An 18336-nucleotide genomic window follows, 5' to 3' on the forward strand; every position below is an offset into this window, starting at 1 on the left:
AATACCCATCGTTACAATTACATATACGGACATTAGCACCGATTATGCGCCTCGACCACGGGGTGCCAACCTTTAGTAATTAGTAATTTCACCATGACGAATCTCAGTGTTGTTGAGAAGAAAATTTTATTTATGAATTTATCATTTCATTGGACTAAATTAAGCAGGGTCAAAATTGTAATTGCGTGTTTTTAATACTTAAAAGAATTTGGGTTTTTCGACATCGCACGACAAGACAAACGGGTATCCGCTCGCCTCTGCTGGCGCGTTAAATAATTGGGATTTTTGCAAAACTACCGGGAATTTTTTTTTATTTTGGTATTAGAGAAGGTTACGAGTGCTTCGGGCACATGTGGGCAGGCTGTCTGAATTCGGAAACAGCTCCGTCTCCGACACAGATAGACCAAAATCACCCTCGGGAATTCCAAACTGCAACCTCCAAAATGGAGGGCATTTTCGTCAGCTCACTATTGGAGACTGTGACGACACGTGGCATACGTGCTCCCACCAAAGGATCCCCTACTTGGTCCGACCGGAATTTAAAAAAGAAAAACGTCCGTCGGTTCACTTGGACACCGATATACTCATATACGTTTCCCGTGGAACGAAGGGAAGGGTTTAGAAATTACAAGCAAGTGGTTGCGTTTTGCTTTGGTTTAATTCATGCAGAGAAGAAATCCACGCAATGCAAGTATTAACGTGAATACGGAAATATCGAGCAGCGTATTCAAGTAAATTAATTCATGCATAATCGCATTATTTAATGCACAAATTAAATGAATTAATTTGTCATTTGGTTTTGAATAAATATATATGTTCCGGCCTGGAGGAGACGGTAGAAGAATTGAATCACAAAAGCATTAAGTGAATAATGACCAGGTCTCGTCGGGGATGGCTTTCCCTCAGCGGCTTATGGCGTTGCACGTACGGTAGGCCTGAAGCTGTATTTAGTGAAAACATTGGATTGAGAAATTGACTTTCCGGTGAAGTGCTTTGATAGCTTTTTTAAAGCTCAGTCAACACAGAAGCCCTCTCAAACGGGCTCCAGGTTTATACGGGTGCAAATCCAACTTAAGACTTCGTTATGTGACGAAGGAAGAATCAAGAAGAATAAAGGGTTTTCACTATGTCGACTCACGACCCTTCAAGTCTTCAGCATTTAACAAATATACGATCCAAATCCCCTCAAGTGGAGACTCATATGTTGATGTTTTATCCTTAATCATGGTACGCAATATATCTTTATCATATAACAGTATTCAAGAATGCCATGGCCTTCTTCGTCTCTCTCTCTCTCTGGGGTGTTTAGTATGGTGGCATGGCATTGCATGTCATTGCATCTTTGTGTTGGTCAATACTAAGTAGGGAGAAATATTTGTGATGTTTTAAGTAGAAAGTAGCCATTTGTATTCATCAACTCAAAATGTTTCAGGTAAAGAAAAATCTTCACACAAATTTGTATTGATCAATCCATAACAGGACAACAACATCACTACAACAAATACCCCCTCTCTCATGAGCATTTGCATGGGCGGACTAAAGTACTATTTTAATCATAAAAGGTGACAACTGGCTCAGCAATGTCTTCCGCTGGTTGTATTGAAGGCTTGGAGGCTTGGAGGCTTGGTTCCTGCCTTCTTAGGTGATATTTGCTGTTGTGGGAATGAAGTGTGATATAACGATTGTTTATTCCATTTCAAGACACATAGGCGTCATTAAGTGCCACATAAGTGAAATGAAAGCACAGCAAGGAAATGTCGAAATTATATTTTTCCTCTCAAACCTTGTTTGTTTTTTGATAAGTTATTTTTGCTCAGGTAAATACAGTTACTTGGGTAAGTTTTACTTAGGAAATACTTACCCGAGTAAGTGCATTTACCCATGTTCTTTTACTTCTCATGTAAATAAGGCAATGACCATTTTAGTCATAAAATCTATTATTAAAAATGGCATTTTTGTCTCATTCAATTGTTGGTAACTTTCTCCCTAGGTGGGAAAGTTATTTGCCCACCTAGGAGATGGGTATCACTTAGGAGGTGTTCTTTTTCTAGATTTTGAGAGGGGGGAAAGTTGGTCAATGGGATTTTGATTCCCATTGACCAAGAAACCCATGTTATTTTTTCAGATATATGGGGGACTATGGAAAGTTTATTTTCCTATGTATCACTTACTCGGATTAGTGATACCCATCTCCTAGGTAGGTAAATAACTTTCTCACTTGTGGGGAAAGTTGCCAACACTTTAATGGGACAAAAATTCTCCTTTTAATATTGGATTTTTATAGTTAAAATGGTCATTGCCTTACTTATAAGGGAAATAAAAGAACATGGGTAAATGCATTTACCTAGTTAAGTGTTTCCCCTGGATAAGTGACACCTAGGAAAATAAATTTTTCCTTGCCCCCACATAAATCTGAAAAAAGAACATGAAATTCTTGGTCAATGTGAACCAAAATCCTATTGACCAACTTTCCTCCCTCTCAAAATCTGAAAAAATAATGCCCCAATAAGTAATTTCACATAACACGGGATAAAACAAAAAGTAGAAAACATTTGTACCTGATCAGCCTACCAAACAAGATTCGAGCATAGTCACCTATATGGCACTGATGTATCACAAAAATAGAATCACAATAGACATACAACACCATGATACCAAACACCCACCTAGGGATTTGGGAATTGGGGTTTTGGACAATCTACCCTCTCTTGTATAATTCACTTGTCACAAATAATAATAATAAGAAGAAGAAGAATTGGTTTCCACCCACACGCTGTTTAGTAAATCATGCTAAGGCACATGGAAAAGCCTCAATTAAGCAACAAAATCAAACACTATTACCATCTTATTCCCCAAATGGTCCAGCATTAATTCTGCCTGATGGCTTGTTAATATGAGAAAACATTGACTTGACTGGTTCCTATTTTTAGATATTCTAAAAAAGTGAACCGTGGAAAAGTGGACTGACCCATCAACATTTTGGTCCAATTGGGGGCCTAAAAAGGTGGTGAAAAACCCTAGCATGGATCCAACTAAAGTTAGTGGGTCCTTGCTACTTTACTAGGCTGAAGAGGTTAAAGCTAGTAATGCTTGGGGCAGATGGAGATCTCAAATTCTGAATCATCGACAAGATCTTTATTTCAAAATAGCAAAATCATCTTCAAAAAGTGTAACACATTGCATGATTTGGAGATCATTTTGCTTGAGAAAGAGGGGATATATATATATATATAACTCATTGACTTGTGATCCTGAAAATATAGGATTGGAGGACTGATCTCACATGTGAGGTTAAGAATTTCACAAATTACTGAGAGGCCAATGAATACACCAAGATGATCAAAGGACCAAATTCACCCATGCACACATGTGAAAATTTATTTTTGTTTTAAAAAATATAATTTTGATAGCTTAAAAAATTATGATTTATTTTGGAAAATCATGGAAAACCATGAGAGTTTCAAAAACGATCATGGTCCAAAATTGTTATATGGGACTATAGTGTTCCTTGAAATTGGCCAAAAGAGAAACCGGGACAATGAATACCACAAGGTCCAATCCAATCTAATAAATATTTTACCACTAAGTTTGGATTCGTCTAATTCAATATGTCTTATTGGTCTTTCCAATCCATTTAAATTGATTTCGGTTCGAACAGGATTCAACACAAATTTGGTCCACTGACACCCCTATCCATATATACAAGGAAGTTTTAATACCAAGTGTTAAATCCATGGTTTTTAAAAACAAATCGGTGACTGAACCAGTTAGGGGTTCAGTTACCGGTTTGAACGGTCCAACTGTTTGATTTAAATGGTTGGCCCATTCTGATAAAAAAATTAAAAAATTGGAAAATGGTCAAAACCGTTTGAACGGTTCGAACGATTAACCGGTTGGTTCAGCGGTTTGCTGACCAAGATCAATGGTTTTGAGGGAAAAAAGCGGTTTTGGAGGAAAACGGAACTGGTCAAGTGACCGGTTTGACTATCCGGTGCGGTTCAGTTTTGAAAACCATGGTTAAATCAACCTATCCAAAAGCTGCATGACTGATGAAACTAGGCAACATGGTTTTTAAAAACGAACTGGTGAACGAACCGATCAGGGGTCCGGTTACCGATTCAAACGGTCCAACTGTTCGACCCAAACGGCCAGCCCATTTTGACAAAAAAAATAAAAATAAAATAAAATTTTGGAAAACGGTCAAAACGGTTCAAACGGTCAATCATCTGATTCAGTGGTTTGCTGACCAAAATCAACAGTTTTGGGAAAAAAACGGTTTTGGAGGAAAACAAACCGGTCAGGTGACCGGTTCTCGGTTTTCCAGTCCAACTATCTGATCTAGTCCAGTTTTGAAAACCATGCTAGGCAGATCAAGCCATTTAACCATGTAGGCGCTAGTACAAATATATGGGAGTGCAAATGTAAAAAATGCAAATTATTGTTTTATTTTGTTTTGGATTTTACTTTGTTCTATTCATGTTTTAATTTACTTCATTTGTACTGAAATCAAACAAAATAAGCTAAATTTTGAAATAAAAATAGGTCAGAATTTACACTCAAATAATTTGCACTGTCATGGTTTTGCATCAGTGCAAATTTATTTGCTTTGCAACCAAACACAGCCTAATGGACAAATAGAAGAGCTTAATCATACTAAAAAAAAAAAAAAAACTGCCAAATTCAACTCAAATTTATAAAAAAAAATTCCTACCTTGTGGACCTCCATCATATAGGCCTATAAGGTGAGCTTCTAAGGCGGGGGTAGAGCTAGAATTTTTTCTTAAGGGGGGCCAAAACATAGAAAACATGGATAGAGGGAGCCAAAAGCTCAGGTTGAGTTTGGAAAGAGTACAAATGCAAATATATAGAGTGCAAAACCTTATATTTTGTATTATTTTATATGTATTTACGTTGTACATAATTGCATTTATATTCTTTCCAAACGGAGCCTAAAAAACATGGATAAGAAGGTCAAAATATAAGTGGAATTTAAATAGATTTTGTGAGAATTTTGAAGTCATAGGGGGCCATAGCTCCCCTCCGCGACCCCGTGGCTGCACCCCTGTTCTAAGGTGCTACATGTCTTTGTAGGAGAGATTGAGAACCCTAAGAATTTTCTTTTTTATCTTCTTTTCTTTGAGTGGGTGGGGGGTGGGGTGGGGGGGGGGGACTGAATAGACAAATCATTGCATAAAAGCATAAATTATGATAAAGTAACTATTAAAAATTTTACTTTTTCATCTTTGTATCGTAGAAATTGCATGTTATCATTTCATGACAAATCAACTTATAAGTTTAATACCAATACCCACATTATTATATCCAAAATGCAATTCAACATTTAAGGTGATTTAATAAAAAAAAATGGCAGATCAAGATTATAAACGAAAAGGAATATGAAGGAAAAAAATAATTAAGCTACCATAGTTGCAAATTCTACAATGTGTGAGAAACACAAAATGGCGGGTCTTACCGACAGACATAAGGGAATAATAAAAAAGAAAAAAAAAAAACTTAGTTATATAAGTTGTCATTGGCTATTATGACTAATTATTTTATAAATGTGCATGTGCATAATACATAGAAATTTCAAATAATGATAATGATAATGATCTCAATATTCTTATCAAAACCTAGGGGTGCAACTTCCCTGGGCTAGAGATGGAATATTGTTAAAATTTCAATGAGTGTGTCATTGTGGCCCAAAAAACCCCAAGTCCAGTGCAATGTAAACTCTTCTAATTAGGCACTCGATTTGCACCCTATTAAAACCCAAATAATATAGATTTTTTATATTTAAATAATATAGATGAGTAATAGAAACATGGTGTGTATTGGTGGATTTATTGTATTTCAACTTAAAAGAATGGGTTTTTTTATCTTCTTACTTGCGCTTTATATCAATGCTTTGAACTTTTAATTTAAGTGGATAAGTTGGATTGATTGACTAATCACCCTAGACAAATTGGCTTAGTTAACAATTGGATGACCATACTTGTTGGCCTATTTAACTAGGTCAACAAGCTACGGAGAAGAGTTTTTGTGTAATTTAATCATTTCCAGCATTAACACCAATAATTAACATTTTTACACATATTTTTTGTTTAATATAACAAATATATGATATTAAAGATATGTTCAAATATTTTGTAGTTTTTATAACATTTTATATTGTGTTAATTTTATTATTTAATTTGTGACAACACAAGTTGACATGTTTGACTCAAAGGAAAGCATGATTCTAATCAAATTTAGAACATTGATTTTTTGTTTTTTTTTTTTTTTTATCTCATGGTCAATTTGACATGTTAGATAGATTAACCTATCACCCGACTTGGACATTGGGTCTATTTACCACCAAACTACTTGGGTTTAGCCAATTGAACCATTTCACCCAACTAGTGGGGTCATGGATTAGACCATAATTATTTTTTCTTAATTTTTATGTTTCACTAGCAGGGACTCATGTGATGCACAAAAAAATCTAAAAGATTTAATAATTTTATTTTTCATTTAATGTTGATTTATAAAAAAATATTGTTAATTGAATATGAACAGATTTTTTTAATAAATTTAGTTTTATTAATAATTTGTAATAATTTTAATAGTTATATTACTTTTATTGTTTTTAAATAAAACTTTGATTAATTTTAAATAAATAAAAATAAGTATAAAAGCTAACATTTTTATTAATTCTATTAATAATTAACAATTATATAGGAATGACAAATGGGTGGGTTCAAGGTAGGGCACCCCATCCCTATTCCTGCCCCCATTGTCAAGACACTGTACTCTCGCCCCATCCCTAGTGTCACACGAGTTCAGGGCAAGGCAATCACTCCTCAATGTCGGGCAAGTACAGGGGCAAGGCAACCCACTCCTCATCAAAGACAAAGAATCATCAAATTCCCCTGTCCTGTCCTTGGTATTAGGTGGGTTCAAGTAGATGTGTAAATTGGGTCATGTCAGGTCAGCACGACACAACCCGCATGTGGCCCGCACAAAGTGTGAGTCATGTCGTGCTAGCCCATGAAGCGTCCTGAGCTGTGCCTCCCTCCTCTAGGACAATTTGGGGGCTAGTTTGGCACGACCCACAGCTCAAGCCCGCACGGGCCCATTATGTGTCGTTGGTTGAGCTGGTCCATGGGTCGAACCTTGGGCCAGGCCATGCCGCACACCAAGCCAAACTCAAGAGAAGGTACTCACTCCCCATCCAAGGTTTTTAAAATTGGACCAGATAGGGAACCATTATGGGGTCAAACAGTCTAATTATTCCGTTCAAATGAATGACCCACTCTGACCAAAAAACAAAAAAAGGCCAAAACTGTTGTATGGGTTGATGCTGGCAAGGTTTAAAAAATAAATACAATATGCCCCGTATTGGGCATGTCGTATCATATCTTTTGGGTCCCGAAACACCTGTTTTCGGGACCCATCTTTTTTTAATAAAAAAACAATTTTTAGCTCCCCAAAAACCAAACATTGAAAAAAAAAAGTATTTTCGTGTGTTTATAAGTACCGATACGCATAGGCGTATTGATACTTTGAACCATGGTTGACGGTTCAACCGCCCAAGTCAGCATTTCGCTAACCAAATAAACGGTTTTTGGACAAAAAACAATTTTGAGGTGAAAAGGTGTCCAGTTCCCAATTTTTCCGGTGTAACCATCTAGTTTGATATAGTTTTGAAAACATTGTCTCTGTCAATCCAATATTCAATTTGATGATAGAAATTGTCAAAAGGATATATTGAGTATCAACCACATGGTAAATTTCTAAGAGTACATTAAATTGTCTTTAATATTCAAAAATGTAATTTTATGAAAAATTTGGAAAATTTATTGTACTTGTGTAATTTTGAAAATGTATTCAAATCTATTTAAGTTTTTATTAAATAATTTATTTTCTTTTTAAATGGTTTACTTACATAATTATATTAATTTATCTTATATTTTATAATATAAACTAACCAATAATTTCCTTTTTCTAACATTATACTAATTTATCTTAATCATTTGTGTAATTATTTGTTCAAATTATAGTTTTCCATTTCCCATAGTCATTTATCTTTAATAATTTTCAATGAAAATTACATAAATTTTCAATAGTTTTCCAAAATCTATCAAATGTAATAATTTTTCCTAAAATTTCTAAAATATTCTAATAAATTTCAATAATTATTTAATGCATTTAAAAAAAAAAGTTTCCAAATACTTTATATCTTTTAATTTCAAAAATTTTATTTTATGAAAATGTAGTTTTATGAAAAATTTTGAGAAATTTATTACATCTATGTAACTATGGGGATTTATTAAAATTTTTTAAATTGTTATTAAATATATTTTTTTATTTGGTAGTTTACTAAAAAAATTACATTAATTATCTTTTATTTTTCAATATAAATTAATTAATAATTTCATTTTCTAAGTTCCCCATTTACAATAATAACAATAACTAAATTTTATACTTTTTGATAATTGTTAAATATAATTCTCAATTTTATAGAAATTAGTTGAAGAGATTTCAATTTCTATAAAATGTTGTTAATGAGTTAATTATTAACAATATTTATTAATTTTTGGTAATTTACTATCCATACTAATAAGAGGATTTAATTTTTGGTAATTTACTAACTGTATTTATTAACTTTTGGTAATAACACTTTAATACTCATTGATAACCGTATTTAACTTTTTATTAATTAATATGAATATTTTAAATGAGGGTGAGTGGATATAAATTGGGGGGATGCATTTTGTGAAACGAAAGTTAAACAATAAAAATACATAAGAGTATATAATTGTTTTATATTTTAACTTTTTAATAAACAATCCAATCAAACTCAAACCGAGTTGGTCAAATTTATAGTATTTCAGATTGGCTTTGATTTAATAAATATATATTAATATTTTATATTTTAAATTTAATTTGTTAACACAAGAAAGTAGGAAAATTCTCATATTTGTTAGTCTAAAATATTTTATATCATAGATTTAATTTTGTAATTTATTTTTTAATAATATCATTCCAATTTAGGAAATTTAAAGTTAATTTTCAAGTTTAAATCTTTTGAACAAACAAACTAAATAGAAAATAGACCCAAATCGATATAACCCAAGTTGGTGGATTTTTGCTAATGGTTAATCGGTTTTGAGTGATAAACTACTGACTTTACCAAATCGATTTGGTTGGCGAAACAATCTACAATTGAATTGAACCACTCATTGAACACTCCTAATTTCAACTAAATTTATAGTCTAGTCTCTAATAAATAGCAATAGTTTAATCTCCAATAATTATTGAAAATGTATAACAAACGTACACAATCATTGAAAATAAGTTTATAATGAAAATATAATAAATATATAATAAAAAAATAATAATTACAAAAATATAATAAATACTGAAATATACTAAATTATTCAATAAATAGTGTAATCTTAAATAATAGTTTAATATCTAATAAGTATTAATCTATATATTATAGAAATATATATAATTACTAAAAAATAAATTTATAACAAAAATATAGTAAATACGATAAATTAAATTTTGAAAGTTAAATAATAGTTGTTTAATCTCCAATAATTATTGATAATTTTCTATTAAATAACAAAAAGAAATACATTTATAAATAATATTGAAAGCATATTTATAAAAAAAACAATAAATAAATACTGAAAATAAAATAAATATTAATTATAGTATATATAAATATATAATGAATATGCACTATTATTGTAAAATTATTACTAATAAATATAATATTATTGATAGTTATTTTCTATAATTATTAATTGATATGAGTGAAATTAGTTATTTACAATATTATTTAATTATTGAAATAATATTGTTATTTAAATTCTGAAAATATTAATTATTTATTGAATTTAATAGTCCAAAAAACTATAATTGTACTATTATTACATAACTCGTTAATTTAACTATTTGAAAATTTGTCATGTTAAATATTTTGTTATTTAAATATTTAAATAATATGTAAAATATTTAAAATTTTGCATTATTTGAATTTTATTTATTTTAATGTTATTACATAATATTAAATATTTTGTTATTGAAATATTTAAATAATGTTTTATTTTCTAATGTTAATTTTTTATTATTTGAATAACATTTAAGTTGAATAATTCATAAAATTATAATTTATATTGTTACTACATAATTCCATGATGAATTTTGTAAAAATGTTGAATTATTAATAATATGAATATTATTAAATATATTAATTTTTTGTGTTTTGAATAAATATTTTAAATTTAGTATATAATTTCGTTATAACATTTAAATAGTTCTGAATTTTTTAAATTGAAATTTTCTTTAGATAGACATAGATAAAAAGTGGGGGAGAGGATAAATACAAATTATAGATAGTTTAGGAGATAATCTATCTACTAAATTAGAGATCATTTAAGAGATAAATAGGATTTAGAGATAATTTATGAGATAAATATGAATTAGATAGAATTTAGAAGGAAGTAGGGGAAAGTGGTGCCACTTGGCTAAACATTAGAAAAACAAATCCCTATTTCTTTATGGTTGTTAGAAAATAGTTAAGCATATGTAATTTCCTTATTGGTTTAATGGATAATTGTGTGGAATTAAAAAAATAACAAATTCAAAAAAACAGAAAATTAGGAAGGAGGGTTTGAAGCAAGGAGAGGTATGGGGATGCGCATAGACCAATTTTAATATATATATCTATATATATATATATATATATATAGAGAGAGAGAGAGAGAGAGAGAGAGATTTTTATCATTAATGAACATAATATTAAAGTCATGTTTTTCTAAAAAATATCTAGTATTATATATATTATTTAATTATGACATCATGAGTTGATCCATTTGATCTAGAAGGTTGAACCATTGACATACAATCTGAATTTGATATAAATCCAACATAGAAGATCTTATCAAAATTCAAATATAAAAGAATAAATTTTGGACTTTCCTACATCTAATTCATTTGATGGGTTTACACCGGCTACGTAAGAAGAGAAAGACTTATGTAATTTGGTATTTTGCCTACACCCATAGGAGAGATAGATCCATTATTCACTAAAAAGGATGAAACACACTATATGATTTATGGTGATTTATAATTCTTTTTTTGATAAGCAGCATTTAAGGATCATTGCACTTTCATTATAAGATAAACAATAGGAATGACCCCCCGTAGTAGGTACGGGACCATTAATCTAAATCATTTCAAATTTTTATATTATTTATAGTAGACATTTAGGTTAGGATTTTTGTTTGATTTAAGAGACTTACCATGTGTTATCTAGATAGTGACCCCATATTAAGGGGCAAATGTAATATCATTTATTTTGAAATTTACAATTTAACTATAAAAATTTAAATTAGAAAATTTAACATGGGTCTTACATCTTTGTAATTGACAATCTATTCTGACCTACTTTGTTTGAAAATAGATTTTTTATAGGTAGCAAGCAACAGAGAGGAAATAAAGAATAAAATATTCAAAAACACATAAAATATGTTATTAAGGTTTTAGTATTTTCAATTGGGATTAAGTGAAGCGATTATCTTAAATGAAATAAATGATGGTATGTGGTGGGGGCTATACAACAACCATGCATTTAAACAAATCAATATATATATATATATAGGTTGGGTCGGGTTGCCCGAGGGGTCAACCCTAACCCTAACCCGAACATCAACCCAACTTGTTGGGTTCAGGCCAATCTGGCCCAAATTGCAGCCTTAGTTGATTCCCATACTCATCTTTTGAAACAATGCTGTAAGGCTGCAACTTGGGCCAGGTTGGCCTGAACCCAACCCGAAAAAAGTTGGGTTAGGTTGGGTTGGGTTGATGTCCGGGTTAGGGTTAGGGTTGCAATTCATGAACCTGGCTTTACTTTGGATTGGGTTAGGATTGACCACTTAGCCAACCCAACTCAACCCGAACCCGGTTCTATAGTACATGTCATATATAAATATATGTTATATGTAATATATAATATACATTGATTTGTTTAGATTCATGATATTTGTATAGCTCCCACCACATAGTATCATGTATTTCTTTTAAGATAATCACTTCACTTAATCCTAATTAGAAATAGTAAAACCTTAATAACATTATTTTGTGTTTTTTAAAAATTTTTTTCTTCATCTCCTCTATGTTGTTTTCCACCCAAGAAAGATCTATCGTAAGTCATAACTCATAATAAATTATGGTCATTTCTAACTTGTTTTTTCTGAATTTTATACCAAAAGAACAAAAAAAAAAATGTCAACAAACAAATACTAATAAAACATAGTATTAATATATGTAGTGAAAGCTGAGTTAAGATCTAAAATCAATAAATTCTACGAAGTTTTAAGGGATGGGAAGAAGGTTGGTTTGGGCCCTATCCGAAATTGGGTTGGATTGGATTAGGGTTGAATTGGTTGGATTGAAGGTCGGATTAGGATTTAAAACTTGGGATTGGACTAGGATTGGTCTCATCCCAACCTAACCTGGCCCAACTTGCAACCCCAACATTTCCGGGCATTGAGCTTGTCCATAATAGAATAAAAGTTTTTCTTGGCTCCGTGAGCCGTAGTCTCATTGGGGATCGTAATAGTAAAGATGATGAAGCAGGAAAGGACAAGTAAAACTTAGATATATAATGATGTCAGAATCTGATGTATCTGGGAAACCAACTCAGTAGGCCCAAAATGAGAATTCATGGACACATTTCACATTGACAAATTAAACTTACAACTTTTTTCAATGGATCATAAATTATGTGTAAATTGAAATAACGCAAACACCAATATACCACAGTGCCATGAATCCCCTCAATAGGCAAGAATGATCCGTTGGGAACCAACCATGAACAAGAATGATCCGAGAGCTTAAAACAAGAATGATTTGGAGCAATTCAAATCATCCAATGATTCAATGAGCGAGTCTCTCAGAAAATATCGCTTAAGTTCACGTTTGTTGTATTTGTAGTATAGGCTTTGTATCATTTTTCTTGAGGAAGAAGATGATGAAAGTGTGTTTTATTTTTACTAGTAATTTTGACATTTTCAAAAGTTTTAAATCGCATATAAGGTCATGTGTATACATAATTGACTGACCATTAACAATAGGTACTAGATTGTTGTGCTTTGAAAGTTCAGGTATTGGATTGCCACATTTTAAAGTTTGGGGACCAAATTGTCACTCAAGCTAAAGTACATGGTATTGATCGGGAATTTTCCCTATTAATTATTAATTATTTTGTATTTTAATAATTTCCTTTATTAATAAAACATTTATTAATTATTATATTTTTATATTTTATGCGATGAATTATAGTAAAGGGAAAATTCCTGATTAGTATCCCATACTTTGGCTTGAGTGACAATTTAGTCCCTGAACTTTACAATGCGACAACTCAGTACCCAAACTTTCAAAATGTGACAATCCAATGCCTAAACTTCAAAATGTGACAATCCAGTACTTGTCGTTAAGCTGCCCGTTAATTAGCTGTTAAGTGACACTTAAAAAGTAAAAAATGCCCTAAGAATGCCATCTAATTCTCTTTATCAACCATCAAAACATTGACAATAAAATGAATAGTCCTAAATTCTAGATTCTACTAAACAACCAACTTTTTTGAATAGTAGATGCTAGGATTTGGGACTATTCAATTTTTTTGTTAACGTTTGGATATCATTAGAAGAGAATTAGACGGCATTCAAAGGACATTTTTGATTTTTTAAATGTCACATAATGACTAATTAACGTACCGATTAAACAAGTATTGGATTGTCACATTTTAAAAATTCAGGTATCGGATTGTCTTTGGAGATTAAATTCACTCCAAGTAAAATATAGGGTATGATAGGGAAATTTTCCTAATTATTATATAAAAGGTGACTTTTTCACTCGGACGATTGAACCACTGGCCGCAAACCGGGGTAAAAGCGATTCCGTTTCCGGTCAGTTTAAAAACACTAGTAGGTAGGTGCAAATGATTTTCAGAAAACCGGTTTTAGTAAAATTTTCCCACGCTGCTGCCTTACCCCGAAAAACGGCAATAATGACTTGTTGCTCGCAACGTATTCGATTCGATCTCCCGGTCCCCGGTACGCTCGCTCTCCAGTCTCCACCCTCCATATTTAGCAGAACCAAACAACTCTGCCCGCCGTCGCCGCCCCCTCTCCTCTCCTCGGACTTCTGAGAGAAAAGAGAAAGAGAGAACAGAAATGGCAGTGTGTTCATTGTTTCAGGCTTCTCCTTGCTCTCTCCGGCAAAAACCAAAATCCATCGGTCGAAATGCTAGAGTCCACGACCACCCCATCATCATAAAATGTGATTCTTCGCCTGATCACTCAAATACCAACAAACCCTCATCTCCTTCGACGGTCCTGAAGCACCGCCGCCCCGCCGATGAGAACATCCGCGACGAAGCTCGCCGCCACAACTCCTCCACCCACAAGCATGGCTTCTCCGCCAAATACGTCCCATTCAACGCCGATCCCGGCTCCACTGAATTCTACTCGCTTGATGAAATCGTCTATCGGAGCCGCTCCGGCGGCCTTCTCGACGTTCAACACGACATGGAGGCTCTCAAGAAGTTTGATGGTCAGTACTGGAAATCCCTATTCGATTCTCGAGTAGGCAAGACGACGTGGCCCTACGGCTCCGGCGTTTGGAGTAAAAAGGAGTGGGTCCTTCCGGAGATTGACAGCGATGACATTGTTAGCGCCTTCGAAGGCAATTCCAACCTTTTCTGGGCCGAGCGTTTTGGCAAACAGTTTATGGGCATGAATGATTTGTGGGTGAAGCATTGTGGGATTAGTCACACAGGAAGTTTCAAGGATTTGGGGATGACTGTCTTGGTCAGTCAGGTCAACCGGTTGAGGAAGATGAACCGGCCGGTTGTTGGCGTAGGCTGTGCTTCAACTGGGGATACTTCTGCTGCTCTCTCCGCATATTGTGCTTCAGCGGGTATTCCGTCCATTGTTTTTCTCCCTGCAAATCGAATCTCGATTGCCCAGTTGGTTCAACCAATTGCAAATGGGGCTTTTGTTTTGAGTATCGATACAGATTTTGATGGATGTATGCAGTTGATTCGAGAGGTTACGGCAGAGCTGCCAATATATCTTGCGAATTCTTTGAACAGTCTGAGGCTTGAAGGGCAGAAGACTGCTGCCATTGAGATATTGCAGCAGTTTGATTGGGAAGTGCCAGACTGGGTTATTGTTCCCGGGGGAAATCTGGGTAATATTTATGCTTTCTATAAAGGCTTCCGGATGTGCAAAGAATTGGGACTTGTTGATCGGATCCCACGACTCGTCTGTGCTCAGGCTGCCAATGCCAACCCTCTATACCTTTATTACAAGTCGGGGTGGGGTGAATTCAAGCCGGTGAAAGCTAATACTACTTTTGCATCTGCTATACAAATTGGAGACCCAGTTTCTATAGATAGAGCTGTCTTTGCTCTCCAGAATTCGGATGGGATTGTGGAAGAAGCAACTGAAGAGGAATTGATGGATGCCATGGCCCTAGCAGATTCAACTGGCATGTTCATATGTCCTCATACTGGTGTTGCTTTGTCAGCATTGATTAAACTTAGGAACAGTGGCGTTATTGGCCCTACTGACCGGACGGTGGTGGTCAGCACAGCTCATGGACTGAAGTTCACACAATCCAAGATTGATTACCACTCAAAACAAATTGCGGATATGGCCTGCCGCCATGCTAACCCACCAGTGCAAGTGAAGGCAGATTTTGGTTCGGTTATGGATGTTCTAAAGAAGTATTTATTGAGTAAGGCTCCAAAACATTAGTCCTTTTGTGGGAATTGGAAGTTTAGGATGCTTACTTTTCTTTTGCTCTTTAGTTGTTGGCGTTGCAATTTTATGCATTCCCTTCTCTGTAGGATTGAGAACCATTTAACGAGTTTGAGTTCTCAAGGTTTGGTAGAGAGAGAGAATCTTCTATGGTGCATTAGTTAGTGTTTTCAATTAGACAATGGTTTTGTTGGTACATCCTGTTTACCTCAACATTTGTAGCATTGAATTTCAATTTTAGAGAGTATCTATGAGATTGCAAAAGTTCTGAATGACTTTTTTTTTTCCATATACCCATTTTAGTAACCGGTACATGATAGAGTTCACTGTCTAGAGTAAACTTTCTAGTGCCTATCATCTTGTGAATCAATGGAGATTCAATTACTGTCTGATTTGCTTCTATAGTGAGAAAAAGAATTACATCAAGCATTATCATCATCCACCATATGTGAAAATTTGAAACTTGGCACGCATTATATGCATGTATTCATATTTATCAAAAAAAAATTATATGCATGTATTCATGTATATTTATGCATATATATCGTGGTGGTCTACTGGTACTTGAGCAAGAAGTTTACCCTTGGTATCAAGGGAACTAACTGGAGGTAGATGACTAGTGGTTAATGATTTTACAAGGGGTCTTTTTTGATAGAAACTTCAGGATGAGAGGCTCTCTAGAGTATATCTTTTTAGTGATGGAGCAACTTCTAATGGTAGAAAACAGTATGGGTTTCCATTCATCAAAAGTTATGTGTGCATTGAACAAATATTTGGCCTAGGAAAATAAGATTATTTCACCCAAGAAGTATTTCATTCTCTTCAAATTATTCAAACTGTAGTCGGAATATGATGTGAATTTTGGCCATAAAAATTAAATTTTGATTTGGTTTCACTTAAGGCCACTGGTGTTAAAGTTAGGGTTTGAAAATATGTTTGTTGAGGGATTATGGTGGGTTCACAAACTTGTTTCACAATTAAACTAATCTGGAGTTCAGTGGTTCCAAATGAAGTTGGTGCCTTTCTAATATTTTTCTTCTTGTTTTTTATATGTAGTGTGCCCAAGGTGACCTCAGTTGGAAGAAGGGTTTCTCAACTATTTATATCATGATAAATTTTTTTGGTTACCTACAAGGATTCGTTCAATTTTTGGATTTTGAGAGGGGAGAAAGTTGAATATCAAAAAAGGTGTGGGGTATATGAAAAATTTATTTTCCAGAAGTGATACCCATCTTTTTTTTTTTGGCAACAGAAAGGCAGCAATGCTAGCAAATTTATTTATATGAAGGGGAGACCGTCAATCTATTACATATGTAGCTAATATTAATATTATATATACAAGACCAATAAGCAAAAAAATTAGCTATAGTGTTCCGTTCATGTCCAACATGTTCTATCTGAACCTCCTCAAATGATCTTAGTAAAATGCATATATAATCTAAAAGCATTGTTTCAATCCATTTGTCATTGTATTCTTTATTTTGGATTTTTGTCACCGCTTGCGCTGCATAAAAAAATATAAGGACTTTTTTGAATCCTTCCTTTTTAGCTGCTTCAAGTCCTTTGATTATGGCACATAGCTTAACATCTTGGCATCTAGCTGCTTGACATGGAACTCCAGCAGATATTAGATGGTTCTCTTTAAACACTATAGCATAAGTTACACTGACATGTAAGCATGAAGATTTAAATTAGCCATCTTCTTGGATGGGACAAACTTGTCCTTTTTAATAATGGTATTTTATGGCTAAAAGGGTCATTGTTTTATTTGTTTGAGAAATAAAAAAAAATGATAAATGCAATTACCCCAAAGGATACCCATATCCTAGTTTCATTTGCATTTCTTGGTGGGCAAAATTGGTGAAAAAGGATAGGGTGAACTTCATGTATAACCAATGATTACGCTCAACATCAATATTAAAATACATGGGGCCCGCAATCATTTAACTTTTAGTGTAGCCCCGTTCCACAGCTCACTGAACAATAATTGCATTCAATTAGGGAATATTTCCCCATGAAATAAAGCATAAAAGTACATAGATGTTGTCAAGGTTTAAAATATCAATACATCCGGAGAATCCTATTTTTTGTTTTTTTTTAATTTAATAAAATTACAGTATTTTATATATTTTATTTGTTAAAAATAATATTAATCAAAACTCCTTTTAGACCGGCGGATCAAGAGTCAAAAGATAAAAAGTTTGAACCTCGTATTGAGTATCAGATCTTGAGCAAATGGTTGAGACTTAAGAGTAAATAAAAATTGCTCTTGCATTCAACTCTAAGACCACAAGAATAGGGAATTATATCGACCAGAAAGGACAGAAGACTTTGAGACTGAATGAATAATGTAAACCAATTTAGAAGGAAAGTAATTTAGGAAAACCAAGAAGCACTTTGCTGGTTGCAGCTTATCTATCTTTCTCCTTTTACAATTGCATTCATGACTGTTACAATTGAAGACAACTGCAAAAATAACTCAAATGACTGAAAGGAGATTAGTGGGAGGGCAACA

General features: G+C 33.3%; 1 protein-coding gene across 1 annotated transcript; it reads left to right on the forward strand.

Annotated features, from left to right (window-relative positions):
- Positions 1-14005: 14005 nt before the first annotated feature.
- LOC148842260 (threonine synthase, chloroplastic-like) lies at positions 14006-16093 on the forward strand. The gene has a single exon (XM_088958275.1). It carries the CDS (start codon positions 14232-14234, stop codon positions 15816-15818), a length of 1587 nt encoding a protein of 528 aa, XP_088814401.1. The 5' UTR covers positions 14006-14231; the 3' UTR covers positions 15819-16093.
- Positions 16094-18336: the final 2243 nt, after the last annotated feature.

This window comes from Nelumbo lutea, chromosome 8, assembly GCF_056320005.1.
Source record: "Nelumbo lutea isolate HS-2025 chromosome 8, American lotus-T2T, whole genome shotgun sequence".
Classification (NCBI taxonomy): domain Eukaryota; kingdom Viridiplantae; phylum Streptophyta; class Magnoliopsida; order Proteales; family Nelumbonaceae; genus Nelumbo; species Nelumbo lutea.